We start from the raw sequence: 17,313 nt of genomic DNA, 5'->3' as shown, positions 1-17,313 counted from the left end.
TCCTCCCCTCGACCCGCGGGGAAGAACCGGCACCGCCTTCCTCCTGTCAATAAATGCAACGTATTTAAAGAAAGATGTTGAGTTTGAGCCAGAACCTGACGTGTGAAATATCAACAACAAGCACTAAACAATTCACCGATGAATGCAACTGCGTTCATAAACAAACAGACTCCAAATGCGGATAAAATGAAAAGTCAACGGTTGAAAACAAAAAGCCAAGACTCACTTCACTCACTCCCCCGTTGAAAGTTGATTTATTTCACGATTTGGAGTTTAACGTTTCCACAAAGCTGCTGACGCGAGCGCATTGTGGAGCGAGTGAACACGGACCCGGAAGAAGTTGACGAGTGGACGCTCCAGGACACAATTCAATAGATTAGTTTTCGTGACTATGAGCACGAAAAGGCGTGAGATCGGCAAATCCACAAGCGTAGAATTGAGATCCAAATGCCTTTTCAACTGACAAATAGAAACTGGATTCACAGATGTACGTTGGAAAGTTGTAAATGTTCGGAAGATGTTCACAAATGCTTTTCAATTATTTGTAAATTAATTGCATGTATTCACAGATATGTTTTGTATTTGTGGAATTTGTTTGTGTATTTGCAAATCCCTTTTATATTTGCAAAATATTTCTGTGCGTTGACAAATCTTTTTTTTTAATTTGTGGAAGGTGTTTTATATTCACAGATTAGCGTTTACACACAGATTGTCAATCTGTTCACACAAATAATACTGAGACAAATCTATCTCCATAAGCCATGAAATGAACCGACTAAGAGGAGCTGGAATGTTTGAACTTGTTTGGTGACTCTTGAATGTTTACATTTTTGGTCTTCTCTGTATTTCTAAGATTTTCTATGTAAAGTGCATCTGATGTTTGGGATTTGTGTTGTTTGGCTCCTAACGATGCCTAAATGATTCTTTTGTTTGATGACATTTTTGTCATATTTAGTTAAATAAATAAATATATGATGTCATTTATGAGGTTTGAGTATTTACTAGTGACAAAACATCCCATAAACAGAAGTTATTGTAAACAGTTCCTAGTTGCGACGCAGACGTTATTCTCTGTTCAGCGTTTCCTGTTTGCACTGAACATTATTACTTTCACTTTCCATTTGAGTCTTTGACGACACGCTGTCTTTCCAAGGTAATGTACTGAACACTTTACGGTGTTTTATTCACCGTCTACTCTCTCACTGCAGATATTTTACCTGTTGAAGGCCCCTGCCTTCCAATAGGCGCTTCAGAGTCCATTCCTTCAATCAAAATAGGCTTAAAAACTCCTTTGTACATCAGTCCATTCTACTACTAAACAAACAAAAATGATTCCAGAGCCTTTTATGATTTCATGGGTATTAGTCTTCTTATGTCTTTGTAAATTGTCTTAGCTGTCATTTATCCTGTCAACACCTGTGCTTGTCTAATCTGTCATCTGTGTTGCTTGTGTATCGTTGTGCTGTCATGCAGGGTGACATTGGTTCTTGTGTCCTTTCTTGTCACTCCAGTGATTGTTTATCTGTACGTCCTAAATGTTTTCAGGGGCCTTTCCCAGGGACGCAAAATGAATTTCAGTGCCCTACTGACCAATAAAGTTGTATCATATTTTATTCACTGTCTACTCTCTCACTGCAGATATTTTACCTGTTGGACTCATTGTATGAGCTTCAAAACACCACTCAACAAGTTTAAACAGTAGTTGGAATGTTTGGCGTCGTGCTTTGATTTCGTCTGCTTATCTGTCCCAACCCCATGGTCTGGAGACAGAGATAGAAGATGGTTAAACACTATTTAAAACTCACCCTTTTGACTGTGAACACGATCAAATCATATCGTTGGTCCTGGAAACGTGATGTGTTTTTAAAGAAGAGAAGATGTTTGGTGCGAGGTGGGCAGGATGACGTCATGTTATTTCTACTTGAATGAAGCCTTCAAACAGCTCAGTGTGTTTTTATTACACTGTAAATGAAGTTGTAAAAAGTGTCACAAGCCTGTTGGAAACAAACACAATGAGTGAGTTCCTTCTGCTTCCTGCTCACAGTGAAGTGAGGAGGCCAGCAGCCGCCTGCCACCTCCAACTGGAATAAGCAGGTAAAAAACAAGACGTAAACACATGTTGAACATCACTATGTCAGCAGCTAGGACAGTATGTTGGTGTCTTTATGTCAAGGTCTGCAGTCTACCATGAATGTGTGTGAGGAGAGAGAGGAGGGGCGTCCCGCCTCTAAAACAACTCTGTCTGGGGAACATGGCGGCCCGAGCAAAGCTAAGAGGTAAGATGAGGATCTCTGAGCGTCTGGGACTGAGCGTCCATCTCAGAGCTCAGCAGTGATGTCACTGCACCTTCATGAGTCTGAGGAAAAGCTCTGTGTGTGTTGTGTTGAAGGCGAAAGCAGCAGGAGAGTCCAGAGGGTCCTGCCCCCAGTGGGGTCTCCTTCAAGAGTGACCGCTCTATGGATCATCCTTTTGGCTTCAAAGATGGCCGCCCCCTCAGTGAGAAGAGGTAGGACTTTGAAACGGAGGAGATGGTTGTTATCATTCTCTACTGAGCAGAGGGAACAAGTCAGGAGGAAATGAAGTGGTCAGAACCTTCAAACTCTGTAGTTTTAGGATCTTCTCTCCAAACATTACATTTATAAGCACAGTGATGTTCACCTGGTCATTCTAGTTTCAATAAGTGTGTGTGTGTGTGTGTGTGTGTGTGTGTGTGTGTGTGTGTGTGTGTGTGTGTGTGTGTTGGTGTGTGTGTGTGTGTGTGTGTGTGTGTGTGTGTGTGTGTGTGTGTGTGTGTGTGTGTGTGTACGGAGCAGAGGTGAGGATTTATCAAATAGTTGATCAAATAAAACAGCTAAACATCCTCAAATCCTAACGTCCAGATGGTGCTTATTGTTCATCTGGTAGATTCCATCAGGAGAGAGCAGACTGTCCTGAACCCAGCTGTGTCTCCATGAAGAGTGACTGGTCTATGGGTGTTCCTATTCTCTTCAAAGATGGCCGCCCCTCCAGGGAGAAGAGGTAGGACTTTGAAACAGAAGATGGAAACAGAGGAGATGGTTGTTATCATTCTCTACTGAGCAGAGGGAACAAGTCAGGAGCAAATGAATTGTTCAGAACCAGCGTTAAAGCACAACGTCAGTGACAGGGAGGGCTTTTGTTGGCACTTTTTAAATGGTTGTGTACATCCATGTAGGTAGGTATAAAATATAGAAATGACTACTTCAACTTTAAAAGAACGTGTAGTGCACTGAATTCAAGCTTCCAGTGATATTGGATATTGATATCAACTGCTGCAACCATGGCAACCTGTCCTGATGCATTGTGGGACATGTCCTTTAAAATGACTCATCCCGTCTGTTGCTTTTTTATGATGAATTGTAGTTTTAGTTGTATTAATGTCTTGTACTTATTATGGTATATTTCCATTTGTTAAAAGGTCGATTTCTGTCTCTAAATATATCTCTATTTGTGTGGAACGATCCAAATGTGTCAAATAAAAAGGTGTGGCTGGGGCTGCACCAGTGACCCCTCCAAACTTGAACTTGTCCGTCAGTTTTGAAGAACACGATTGGTGAATACCGCCTTGTTTTCATTGATGGGAGTGCAACTGAGCAAACAACTGTGTTGATTGTGAACCACAGTGAAATGGAGAGGAAAAGAAAGGTGAGAACAGCCAAGCATAGCACCGTATCTAAGGAGGTGGAGTGTGAATATGTATTTGGGAACAGTACTCGTGTGGTGGGTCGCTCTGTGAGTCAAAGTCCCGGCTCCTTGTTCAGTCCCATCAGAACCTTCAAACTCTGTCACATCCAAGAGTGTTTTTACTACAAGACACCACCTCTAACTGTGTGTGTGTGTGTGTGTGTGTGTGTGTGTGTGTGTGTGTGTGTGTGTGTGTGTGTGTTTGTGCTCTCCACAGTGACCAGCAGAGGTCAGAGGTCACCAGTGCTCAGTCTGGGCAGCAGCATCAAACAGACCTGGACTCCTTATTCCTGGTGTGTAAATGTCCAACAAGCTCCAAATGACATGAAGCAGCATGTGTTGTGGTGCTGATGGTCTCCATGCTTCCTCTTCACACCAGTGGGATGTGAATCCAGGACAGTAAAGTTCTCACTGATGTTCTTCTGTTCCAGCTGCTGGAGGACAACATGGTCACCTCTGTGAAGGAGGAGCTGAAGAGGCTCCGGAAGGTTCTGAGTCCAGATGAGCCACGATGCTCAGAGAGGCAGAGGGAGGAAGAGGATGATGAGGTGGACGCTGAGGAAGAGGAGCAGAGGAGGAGCGCCAGAGAGGGAGTTGTGAACATCACACTGCACTTCCTGAGGAGGATGAAGCAGGAGGATGTGGCTGACTCTCTGCAGAGCAGTAAGAGACTGTGCTTCACACATTTAAAGGAACATTCCACTCTGGTTCTCTGCTTGATTAGTACAACTGTTTCTGAGAAGAAAATGAGAGCTCTACATGTAGAGTTCAGAGATACATCCAGGAGACGGTCGCTAGGAGACGGTCTCTAGAAGACGGTCGCTAGGAGACGGTCACTGGAAGACGGTCGCTGGGAGACGGTCGCTGGGAGACGGTCGGGGAGTAAGGAGACAGTCGCTAGGAGACAGTGGGGAGTAAGGAGACAGTCGCTAGGATATGGTCGCTAGGAGACGGTTGCTAGGACACAGTCGCTAGGACAGTCACTAGGAGACAATCGCTAGGAGACAATCGCTAGGAGACAATCGCTAGGAGACAGTCGCTAGGAGACAGTGGGGAGTAAGGAGACAGTCGCTAGGAGACAATCACTAGGAGACAGTAGTCTAGGAGACAGTGGGGAGTAAGGAGACAGTCGCTAAGAGACAGTCGCAAGGAGACAGTCGCTAGGAGACAGTCGCTAGGAGGCAGTTACTAGGAGGCAGTCGCTAGAAGACGTTGCTAGGAGACAGTTGGGGAGTCAGGAGAGTAGGGAAACAGTCGCTAGGAGACAGTCGCTAGGAGGCATTCGCGAGGAGACAGTCACGAGGAGACAGTCCCTAGGAGACAGTGGGGAGTAAGGAGTCAGTACCTAGGAGACAGTCAGTGGGATACAGTCGCTAGGAGACAGTTGCAAGGAGACAGTCGGGAATAAGGAAATAGTCGCTAGGAGACAGTAGCAAGGATACAGTCACGAGGGTACAGTCGCGAGGAGACAGTCGCTAGGAGAGAGTCACGAGGAGACAGTCGCTAGGAGACAGTCGCTAGGAGACAGTTGCTAGGACACAGTCGCGAGGAGACAGTCGCGAGGAGACAGTCGCTAGGAGAGAGTCACGAGGAGACAGTCGCTAGGAGACAGACGCTAGGAGATAATTGCTCGGAGACAGTGGGGGAGTAAGGAGACAGTCGCTCAGAGCCAGTCCCTAGGATACAGTCACGAGGATACAGTTTCTAGGAGACAGTCTTAAGGACACAGTCGCTAGAAAACAGTCGCTAGGAGACTGTCGCCAAGAGACAGACGCTAGGACACAGTCGCTAGGAGACAGTCGCTAGGAGACATTGGGGTGGTAAGGAGACAGTTGCTAGGAGACAGTTGCTAGGAGACAGTCGCGAGGACACAGTTGCTAGGAGACAGCCGCTAGGAGACAGTCGCTAGGAGACAGTTCCTAGGAGACAGTGGGGAGTAAGGAGACAGTCGCTAGGAGAAAATCGCTACGAGACGGTGCTGAGTAAGGAGACAGTCACGAGGAGATAGTCGCTAGGAGACAGTGGGGCGCAAGGAGGGGCTGGGAATCACTCTATGACGGAGTCTAGGAATTAGGACTTTAATTTTGTTTCCAGTGGAATAATATATAATCAAAACTAAAGCAACAAATACGGTGTTTACATTTTGAGACTGCTAGTAGTACCTTTTTAATGGGAGATTTATAGTAGTACTAGTACCCTTTTAATGCAAGATTTGTAGTAGTATGAGTACCTTTTAAATGGGAGATTTGTAGTAGTACTTGTACCTTTTCAATGGGAGATTTATAGTAGTACTATTACCTTTTTAATGGGAGTTTTATAGTGGTACTAGTACCTTTTCAATGGGATATTTCTACACCTCGGTATCAGAGTAGAATGCATTTACATTTACATTTTTGTCATTTAGCAGACGCTTTTATCCAAAGCGACTTACAATTATTCAAACACTGACGGATGCAGCCATCAGGAGCAATTAGGGGTTAAGTGTCTTGCTCAAGGACACTACAGCATGCTAGCAGGAGGAGCCTGGGATCCAACCAGCAACCTTTAGATAACTAGACGACCAGCTCTACCTCCTGAGCTACCGTCCCCAAGAATGGTGTGCTACTAATAAGCCAGTAAAGCTACATGTTGGTTATCATGGTGGAACATGTTCATATGAGTAAAGCTGCAGATTTATAAGCAGCTGCACAGTTAACCTCCACATCACACACATCCAGTCAGTCAGTCTGCTTGTTCCAACTGTGATGAGCTAAATAGACAACATGGGTTTGTGAGTTGTACACGTTGAGCAGGAAATATTGACATGACCCTCATTGACCTTAACATCTACTCATTGATGTTCTCTGTTGTTTGTTCATTCAGTAATTCTTGCTCCTGTCTGCCTACGTCAACTGAAGTCTCATCTGAAGGAGAAGTTCCAGTGTTTGTTTGAGGGAATCGCTAAAGCAGGACAAGCAACACTTCTGAAGCAGATGTACACAGAGCTCTACATCACAGAGGGAGGGGGTGAGGAGGTCAACCAGGAACATGAGGTCAGACTGATTGAAGCAGCTTCCAGGAAAACAGTGACAGAAGAAACAGTCATCAAATGTCAAGACATCTTTAAACCCTTACCTGGACAAGATCAACCAATCAGAACACTGATGACAACGGGTGTGGCCGGCATTGGTAAAACAGTGTTAACACACAAGTTCACTCTAGACTGGGCTGAAGACAACGCCAACCAGGACATACACTTCACCTTCCCATTCACCTTCAGAGAGCTGAACTTGCTGAAAGGGAAACAGTTCAGTTTGGTGGAACTTGTTCATCACTTCTTTCTTGAAACCAAAGAATCAGGAATCTGCAGCTACGACAACTTCCAAGTTGTGTTCATCTTGGACGGTCTGGATGAGTGTCGACTTCCTCTGGACTTCCAGAACAATGAGACGTGGACTGATGTCACAGCGTCCACCTCAGTGGACGTTCTGCTGACAAACCTCATCCGGGGCAACCTGCTTCCCTCCGCTCGCCTCTGGATAACCACACGACCCGCAGCGGCCAATCAGATCCCTCCTGAGTGTGTGGACATGGTGACAGAGGTGAGAGGCTTCAGCGACCCACAGAAGGAGGAATACTTCAGGAAGAGATTCAGAGAGGAGGAGCAGGCTGACACCATCATCTCAAACATCAAGGCATCACGCAGCCTCCACATCATGTGTCACATCCCAGTCTTCTGTTGGATCACTGCTACAGTTCTGGATCACGTCCTGACAACAGCCCAGAGAGGAGAGATGCCCAAGACCCTGACTGAGATGTACATCCACTTCCTGCTGGTTCAGTCGATACAGGGGAACGTCAAGTATCGTGGAGGATCTGGGACAGATCCACGCTGGAATACAGAGAGCAAGAAGATCATTCTGTCCCTGGGAAAACTGGCCTTTGAGCAGCTGGAGAAAGGAAACCTGATCTTCTATGAAGCAGACCTGGCAGAGTGTGGCATTGATGTCAGAGCAGCCTCAGTGTACTCAGGAGTCTTCACCCAGATCTTTAAAGAGGAGTGTGGGCTTTACCAGGACAAGGTGTTCTGCTTTGTCCATCTGAGCATCCAGGAGTTTCTGGCTGCTCTTTATGTCTTTATGACATTGACCAGCACTGGTGTCAATCTGCTGTCAGAAGCACAACCAACATCAAAGTTCTCTCAGGGAAAGAAAAACAAACCTGACTTACAATCCCTCTACCAGAGTGCTGTGGACAAGGCCTTGCAGAGTGTCAACGGACACCTGGACTTGTTCCTTCGCTTCCTATTTGGCCTTTCACTGGAGACCAATCAGCTGCTCCTACGAGGCCTGCTGGAACAGACAGGAAGTACCTCAGTGACCAATCAGAAAACAGTTCTTTACATCAAGAAGAAGTTCAGTGAGAATCTCTCTCCAGAAAGAACCATCAACCTGTTCCACTGTCTGAATGAGCTGAATGACCATTCTCTAGTGGAGGAGATCCAACATCACCTGAGATCAGGACGTCTCTCCAGAGAGAAGCTCTCCCCTGCTCAGTGCTCAGCTCTGCTCTTCATCTTACTGTCATCAGAAGAGGAGCTGGAAGTGTTTGACCTGGAGAAATATTTTGCTTCAGAGGAGGCTCTTCTGAGGCTGCTGCCCGTGGTCAAAGCCTCCAAAACATCTCTGTAGGTGCACAGATAACATACGTATATTAACTGTACACTGTTGTACATCTGATGAGATATTTGAAGTAAATATCTGTGTATATCTAATATCAAACTATGTATTTATCTGTGTCATGTTGATGTGCAGGCTGAGAGGCTGTAATCTGTCAGAGAGAAGCTGTGAAGCTCTGGCCTCAGTTCTCAGCTCCAACTCCTCTCGTCTGAGAGAACTGGACCTGAGCAACAATGATCTGCAGGATTCAGGAGTGAAGCTGCTCTCTGCTGGACTGGGGAGTCCACACTGTGCACTGGACACTCTCAGGTCAGTGTTACTCAACCTTGACCTAAATATTTCAGTCATTTTGAGATTTGTATACAACTGTAGATAACTATGTCAATATACAATATTAAATATAGATAATATAACATTATTAAAATATTATATACGTATAATATATACACATTATTATTATAAATACAAAATTAATAAATATAATAATCATACCAGGGTAATCATTATAAGTTAAAACTATTTATTTATCTATTATTTATTTATTATTTATCTCTTAGACAGCTCGTACAGTTCAACCACAGCCTTTTTCCAAACAATGTTCCAAACAACAGCGTTCCAAAGAGTGACAACTTCCATCACAGTTACAGCCTCACAGACCTTTACATACATATATAGACAGTATATATCTATATATATATATATATAGATATATATTACATTACATTATATTTAGTCATTTAGCAGACGCTTTTATCCAAAACGACTTACAAGGGAGAATAACATTCAAGCTACATTGCGACAGTGACATTAGTGTAACAATAAATACTGCTAAGTAGTGCTAAGTAATTGTAAGTTAGGAGAGGAGGTACTCACTGAAGAGCTGGGTCTTCAAGTGCTTCTTAAAGACAGAGGGAGCTCCCTGCTCTGGTCATTTTTGGCAGCTCGTTCCACCAACGTGGAACTACAAATGAGAATAACCTGGATTGCCGTGGTTGCACGGCCGGCAGAGCCAGGCCACGCTCATTTGACGAGCGCAGCATCCTGGGGGTAACATGTGCTTTTACAAGAGCATTTAAGTAGATGGGAGAGTTCCCAGCAATCACTCTGTAGGCCAGCATCAGAGACTTGAACTTGATGCGAGCGGCTACAGGTAACCAAGCGGCTACAGGTAACCAAGCGGCTACAGGTAACCAAGCGGCTACAGGTAACCAGTGGAGCTGGATGAGCAGCGGAGTGACATGTGCCCTCTTTGGCTGGTTGAACACCAGTTGCGCCGCCGCATTCTGTATCATCTGCAGTGGCTTCACAGCACAGGCCTCAAGCCTGTTAAGAGGGCGTTGCAGTAGTTGAGACGGGACATCACCAAGGTTTGTACCAGCAGTTGAGTGGCATTTTGGGTCAGGTACAACCTGACTTTTCGGATGTTGAATAGTGCGAAGTGGCAGGACCGGGAGACGGCGGCAACATGGTCCGAGAATCAGTTGGTCAGTTGGTCATCAATAATGACACCAAGATTCCTTGCAGCCTTGGTAGGAACAAGAGATAGAGAGTCAATTTTAATATCAATGTTGTTATAAATACCTTGTTTGGCCGGGAAGACCAGCAGTTCCGTCTTCGCCATGTTTAGTTGAAGATGATAATCCTTCATCCATGTGGATATGTCAGCGAGACAATCCGAGATCCGCGTCGAGACAGTGGGGTCGTCGGGCGGGAAGGACAGATAGAGTTGAGTATCATCCTCATAGCAGTGATATGAAAAGCCATGCGAGCGGATGATGGGGCCCAGTGAGGTGGTGTATATGGCAAAGAGGAGGGGTCCCAGCACCGAGCCTTGGGGCACCCCTGTGGTGAGGTTGTGAGGCACAGACAGCTGGCCTCGCCATGTCACACTGAACGAGCACCCAGTAAGGTAAGATTCGAACTAGGAAAGTCTACTGCAAGATATGCCCACACTTGAGAGTATGGACAGGAGTATGCTGTGGTTGACAGTGTCAAAAGCAGCTGATAAGTCAAGCAGAATGAGAACCGAGGATTTGGCAGCAGCTCTAGCAGTTTTTAAGGCCTCTGTCACAGACAATCGGGCTGTTTCGGTGGAGTGACCACTTTTGAAGCCAGATTGAAGTGTATCGAGAAGGTTGTTTCCTGACAGGTATTCTGTAACCTGTCTAGAGACCGCCCTCTCTAAGGTTTTGGAAAGGAATGGGAGGAGAGAGACCGGCCGATAGTTTCCTACTTGATTGGGATCGAGTGAGGGTTTTTTGAGCAGTGGTGCGACCCGAGCCGCTTTGAAAGCGGAAGGGAAAGTGCCGGAAGTTAGGGAAGAATTAATCATATGTGTGAATGCCGGGGTGATAGTCGGTGATATGGCTTGAAGGAGGTTAGATGGGATCGGATCTAGCGGACAGGTAGTAGGACGGCTACATGTTAGTAGTTTAGATACCTCACTTTCAGCGAGGGGGGTGAAATCAGGGAACGATGAGCCTAGGGCTGGAGAAGACAGGTTGTGAGTAAGTTGTTTAGTGAATTGGCTGCTGATGGCTGCCACTTTGTTAGTAAAAAAGGAGGCAAGGCAGTCAGCAGTGAGGTTAGTAGCTGGGGAAGGTGGTGGAAGGTAAAGCAGAGACTTGAAGGTGGCGAATAACTTACGTGTCTGTGGCACCGTTGATCCTATCGTTGAAGAAGGCCTTCTTTGCAGTAGTGATGCTTGAAGAGAAGGAGGACAGCAGTGTCTGGTAGCTTGCAAGATCTTTAATTGTTTTGGATTTGTGCCATTTCCTCTCGGCTGCTCTGAGGTCAGTGCGCGTTGTCCGGAGGGTGTCAGTCAGCCAAGGGTGCGACTGGGTTGATGGAGCAGGTCTGGTGGATAGTGGACACAGGCTCCAGACATGAGCTCAAGGTGGAGCAGAGAGAATCAGTGGCATCATTAACCTGCAGAGAGGAGAAAGTGCCGTGAGGCGGAAGAGAAGAACAGCTGAGAAGTGGGTGGGAGACAGGTTGCGGAGATTGCGGCGGATGGAAACCATGGGTGGGGAGGTGGGGGGTTGTTTTGGTAGCTGGACATTGAAGTGGATGAAGAAGTGGTCTAAGAGATGGAGAGGGGTGACCCTTAGGTTGTGCATGGTGCAGCTCCGGGCAAGAATGAGATCAAGCTCTTTGCCAGCCTTGTGAGTCGGTGGAGTCGGGACCTGTCTTAGGTCGAATGAGCAAACCAAAGACAGGAAGTCAGCCGAGCTCGCACTGTCCAAGTGGATGTTCATGTCTCCGAGGACGAGCATGGGACACTCATGCTCAGGAATTGATGACAGCAGGGTGTCAAGCTCATGTAGGAAGTCACCTAGTTGTCCTAGTGGGCGGTAGATGACGACCACATAGGCTTTCACCGGAGCAGTCACCAAGACGGCGTGATATTCAAAGGAGAAGTTGTTTAAAGGCAGCAGTGGATTAAATTTCCATGTGTTGGAAATTAGCAGGCCAGTCCCACCACCACGGCCAGATGGTCTGGACGTGTGGGAGAATGTGTTGTTTGTGGAGAGTGCAGCCGGGGTTGCGCTATCTTCCGGTTTAATCCATGTCTCAGTGAGAGCAAGGAGCTCCAAGGAGAGGTGGTTGGCATGACCAGAAATGAAGTCTGCCTTGTTAACTGCAGATCGACAATTCCACAAGCCAATAGAGAAGGAGGTCTTTGCAGTAGATGTTTGCTGCAGAGACCTGAGGTTACCCAGATTGCATCGGCGTATGGTATAACGAGGCTTTTTGGGTGACCTTGAAGTTGTAGAGATGCGGTAGTAGCACATTTTGTATGGAGTGAGAAAAAGAAGGCAGGTTTGCCTTGTTCGGTGGACATGCAGAGGTAGACGTGCGTCTTTACACAGAGCGACTACAAATGGAGCAACGCTTTAAGCTAACGCTTCAAGGGCAGGACCATAAATAGGTGATAGAATACAGACACGGCTTAACCTGCCGGTACCGGACCACGCCGTACGTCCAGCCGAGTCCTTCTCCGTGTTCCGCACCGACGGGTCGGAGGAGTTGGGGAAATCCGAGGGTAGATGCGTCTGCCTTATGATAAACAGCTGCTGGTGTAACCCCAATAACATCAGCACTCTTTCCTGCTCCTGTTCGCCGAACGTGGAACAGCTGAGCATCTCATGCCGTCCATTCTACCTCCCCTGGGAATTCAGCACCACAGCCGTTTATATTCCATTGCAAGGACTCAGCAAATACACAGCTTCTGACTTCTCACTTATTTTTATTCCTTTGTTTTATCTTTATCTTTCTATTATTATTATTATTGATCTGTATGAGCAGGTGTCTGTATGTCTGTGTGCAGGTGTGAAATGTCAAGTTAACCATTTTAGGAGCTGCACAGCAAATTTGGTTGCGCAATGTGCAATGACAATAAAGCCATTCTATTCCATTCTATTCCAAATGCATTGCAGCCTGTTGCTTTGCAGCGCATGTACGCCGGCGCGACCCTATTATAACAACCTATTTTTTGGCTCCTACAAAAGGACTCAACATAATGTGAAGCTGCATAATCCAGGTGTTCTGAAGCCAAATCATAGAACCATGAGTCCATTCTCACAATCATGTCTTTGTAGATGAATTATTATGAATTATGTTTAATATTATGTAATGTTCAATCCATCTGATGGAATACATGTTTTGTTATGTAACATGTAGAAACTACACATTTTATTCAGAGATAAGTTCCTAATGTGTGTGTGTGTGTGTGTGTGTGTGTGTGTGTGTGTGTGTGTGTGTGTGTGTGTGTGTGTGTGTGTGTGTGTGTGTGTGTGTGTCATGTTGATGTGCAGGCTGAGTGGCTGTAATCTGTCAGAGAGAAGCTGTGAAGCTCTGGCCTCAGTTCTCAGCTCCAACTCCTCTCGTCTGAGAGAGCTGGACCTGAGCAACAATGATCTGCAGGATTCAGGAGTGAAGCTGCTCTCTGCTGGACTGGGGAGTCCACACTGTGCACTGGACACTCTCAGGTCAGTGTTACTCAACCTTGACCTCAATATTTCAGTCATATTGCGTTTTGTATACAACTGTAGATAACTATGTGAATATACATTATTCAATAAATGTAACACAATATTATTTAAAATAATATATATTATATATAAAAAATATTCTTCTAAATATAACTTCAATAAATATAATAATCATTAGCAGGTAAAACTATTTGTTTCTTCCATATCTCTTAGACAGCTCGTACAGTTCAACCACAGCCTTTTTCCAAACAATGTCATTGAACAACGTTCCAAAGAGTCACAACTTCCATCACAGTTACAGCCTCATACACCTTTACATCCTCACATTCAAAGGACAGTTAGATGACGACCCCCCCAACCCTCAATTAAGGATCAGGAAAAAATTCCCAGAATCCGAAACACAAACATATAGGAACCTTGAGGAGGGACTTGAGAGAGGGATCCTCCTTCCAGGATGGCTAGGAGAGCAATAGGTGCAGAGTGAGGAAGAGAGACATGGAATTAAGAACAGCAAAACACACAATGTCAAAACTACCAATTATACATGACAATATTTTGGAAGAGACGTGAACGTGGAATAAAACAAAGGTGTCGTGGTTATTTTAAATGGTTAATTTCCCATGAAATGTTCTTATAATAACCACTGTGGGACTGAATGGGGATTTGTCTTCATGCAACATGTTCATTGTAACCCAAAAACAACTCCAATGAGCTGAATGTCCGGAGTAGTTCAAAAAATAAAGGTAATCAATGCTTTTGTTCCACAGCCAAGATTGTGAAACAAAATAAGTCTATAATTCAAACCAAGGAGCTCTGAGTATCTGTATGTGTGTGTGCTCACTGCTCCCAGTGCAGCCACACCTGAACTGAAATGAGTTCAGGTGTGTTCCTTAGTTCCTCCAGTAGCCTGCAGAGGAAACCACCTCACAGTGTCATTAGTACATGCATACACATTGTCAATATACTACCATCTGACTGATTACTAGTTTTTACTCTCAAGTCAAATACATTATCTGTAGGTTAGAACATAACAACCTATTTTCTGGCTCCTACAAAGGACTCAACATAATGTGAAGCTGCATAATCCAGGTGTTCTGAAGCCAAATCATAGAACCATGAGTCCATTCTCACAATCATGTCTTTGTAGATTAATTTATAATAATTATGTTAAATATTATTTCTGGAGGAATTTAAAAGTGTTTTTTAATGTAACCTGTAAAAACAACACATTCTATGAAGATATAAGTTCCCAACGTGTGTGTGTGTGTGTGTGTGTGTGTGTGTGTGTGTGTGTGTGTGTGTGTGTGTGTGTGTGTGTGTGTGTGTGTGCAGGCTGGGTCACATCAATATTCCATCTCATTGTGTTATGTATCAGTGTCTGTTGCCATAGCAACCGTCTTCCTGATGTTGAAACCTGATGCTTCATGTGGTTTGCAGCTTGTCAGGCTGTCTGCTCACACAGGAGGGCGTGGCTTCTCTGGCCTCAGCTCTGAGCTCCAACCCGTCCCATCTGAGAGAGCTGGACCTGAGCTACAACCACCCAGGAGAGGCAGGAGTGAGGCTGCTCTCTGCTGGCCTGGAGGAGCCACGCTGGAGACTGGACACTCTCAGGTATGAAGAGACCAGCTGACAGTCCCTGACAAGCTCTTCTACAAGGAGGACGCTCTACAACCATGTGGTCAATCATACTGGGATGCTGGGGAACGTGCTTTGTTGTTAGACAGCACATATGACCGATGCATGATGGGAAACCATGGATACGGGAGCTTCTTAATGTCCGTGTTTCCCAGATCTCAGAGAACGTTCTGCTCTGACTGTGTTCTTCCCAGGGTGGAGCAGGGTGGAGCGTGGAGGCTGAAACCAGGGCTGAGGAAGTGTAAGTGTCTGTTTAGTTTGATTCATTACTATTTATCAACTATTTAGATGGAAAGTCCATCCACACAGCAGTACGGGACGTCCATCCATTCACATCCTACTGAGAATGAAGATGATGGTGGACATCATGTGTCTTCATCACACGGCTGATAAATGGACAATCTGTCTGTTGATCAATCCACAATATATGAACCAAACAGGGATGTTAGATTATAAACTGTTGCTGTTTTGTGTCTTGTTCTCCACCAGATGGTGTTAAACTCACACTGGACCCAAACACAGCAAACAGACAACTCTGTCTGTCTGACAACAACAGGAAGGTGATGATGGTTGAAGAGGACCAGCCACATCCTGATCACACAGACAGATTTGACGACTGGAGACAGGTGTTGTGTAGAGAAGGTCTGACTGGACGCTGCTACTGGGAGGTAGAGAGGGAAGGAGGGGTTTATATAGGAATGACATACAGAGGAATCACAAGGAAAGGAGGGAGGCTTGACTGCTGTCTTGGATCTAATGACAAGTCCTGGATTCTGTTTTGTTCTAATGATCGTTACTGTGTCTGCTACAATAACAGTAGAACAGACATAAATCTCCCTCCGTCCTCTGGTCCTCAAAGAGTTGGAGTGTATGTGGACTGGTCTGCTGGCACTCTGTCCTTCTACTCAGTTTCCTCTGACACACTGAGACACCTCCACACCTTCTACACCACATTCACTCAACCACTCCACCCGGCTTTTAGGTTGTGGTGGCCTGGTTCCTCAGTGTCTCTGTTATAGGTGGAGGAGGTGTAGTATCCTCTCTCTAAAAGCTGAACTGAATATTCAGTGTTTTTATCACATAGTTTATAAACACTGTATGTAATTGCCTTTCCATGCTGTGGTACATTCATGTACATGACATGTTTTTATAGTAATTATTCCTTCATCTGTGTATAACTTTACTGTCAAAATAAGTGTTGGAGTCATGTTGATGTTTGTCAACCTGCTGTTGTCCAGTCTTCTGCATGTTACTGTTATTTCATAACTCTCTAGAAATGCTTTTCATGTTTTGATGGGAACATAAGACTCACTTTGTTCAAATATGTGTGATAATGAAAACTATTGAATGTGGAAGTTTGAATTTTCTTGATGTGACATCTTTAAAAACAACTTTTTAAAATAAATTGGATGAAACAGTTGATGAGGAATCCAAGTCATCTGTTGTGTTATTGATGGAGCAGTGATGTCATTATTTACTTTACAAAATACCATGTTAGTGCTGTGTGTGTGTGTGTACGTATACATGTGTGTGTGTATTCGTGTTTGTGTGTGTGTGTGTGTATATGTATTAGTGTGTGTGTGTATGTATTCGTGTGTGTGTGTGTATGTATTTGTGTATGTGTATGTATTTGTGTATGTATTTTTGTGTGTATGTGTGTATACAAAATACCATGTTAGTGCTGTGTGTGTGTGTGTGTATATACGTGCGTGTGTCTATACGTGTGTATGTATTTTTGTGTGTATGTGTGTGTGTGTGTGTATACGTGTGTGTGTGTATTTGTATGCGTGTGTGTATACGTGTGTGTTATGTGTGTGCGTGTGTGTATACGTGTGTGTGTGTGTATGTATATACGTGCTTGTGTGTGTGTGTATTCGTGTGTACGTATGTATTCGTGTGTGTGTGTATTTGTGGTGTGTGTGTGTGTGTATCTATTCGTGTGTGTGTGTGTGTATGTATTTGTGTGTGTGTGTGTGTATTTGTGTGTGTTGCGGTCACAACAAGGCTCCCATCGACGTAGAAAGAGGCGTCGTCGTCACGGTAACGGCGTCCGTCTGGCAGGATTGGGGACTGACCAGCGGCGTCGGCGTCGTCGCTGCTCAAGCGGCTGCAGCTTGACGACGAGGCGGACGGCGACGCCCTCGACCTCTACGTCGCCACAGAAACGCACCGCCCATCGGTCACCGTGGACGACCGCGAGAAGCACGTCTCCACCATGGAGACCTACATCGCCTACAGAGCCTCCACCGAGGTGGAGTTTGGGCTTTTGGGGCTCGTTTAGTGCTTCACGCTGAGTCTGAGAGTGAAAGGATTCAGGGAAGAAC

At 45.2% G+C, this 17,313-nt stretch overlaps 1 protein-coding gene across 1 annotated transcript; it reads left to right on the top strand.

Moving 5' to 3' along the window:
* Positions 1–1,120: 1,120 nt before the first annotated feature.
* Positions 1,121–16,358, top strand: LOC307243484 (protein NLRC3-like). Its single transcript, XM_080018309.1, has 13 exons — positions 1,121–1,153; positions 2,045–2,094; positions 2,174–2,276; positions 2,390–2,506; positions 2,905–3,018; positions 3,920–3,995; positions 4,134–4,365; positions 6,565–8,368; positions 8,496–8,669; positions 13,178–13,351; positions 14,792–14,965; positions 15,184–15,230; positions 15,479–16,358. Exons 3-13 carry the CDS (start codon positions 2,188–2,190, stop codon positions 16,006–16,008), a joined length of 3,531 nt encoding a protein of 1,176 aa, XP_079874435.1. The 5' UTR covers positions 1,121–1,153; positions 2,045–2,094; positions 2,174–2,187; the 3' UTR covers positions 16,009–16,358.
* The last annotated feature ends 955 nt before the right edge of the window (positions 16,359–17,313 follow it).

The sequence above is a fragment of the Zeus faber genome (genome assembly GCF_960531495.2).
Source record: "Zeus faber genome assembly, chromosome: 17".
Taxonomy (NCBI): domain Eukaryota; kingdom Metazoa; phylum Chordata; class Actinopteri; order Zeiformes; family Zeidae; genus Zeus; species Zeus faber.
Note: the sequence above shows the minus strand (reverse complement) of the source record. Positions and strands in the feature narration are given on the sequence as shown.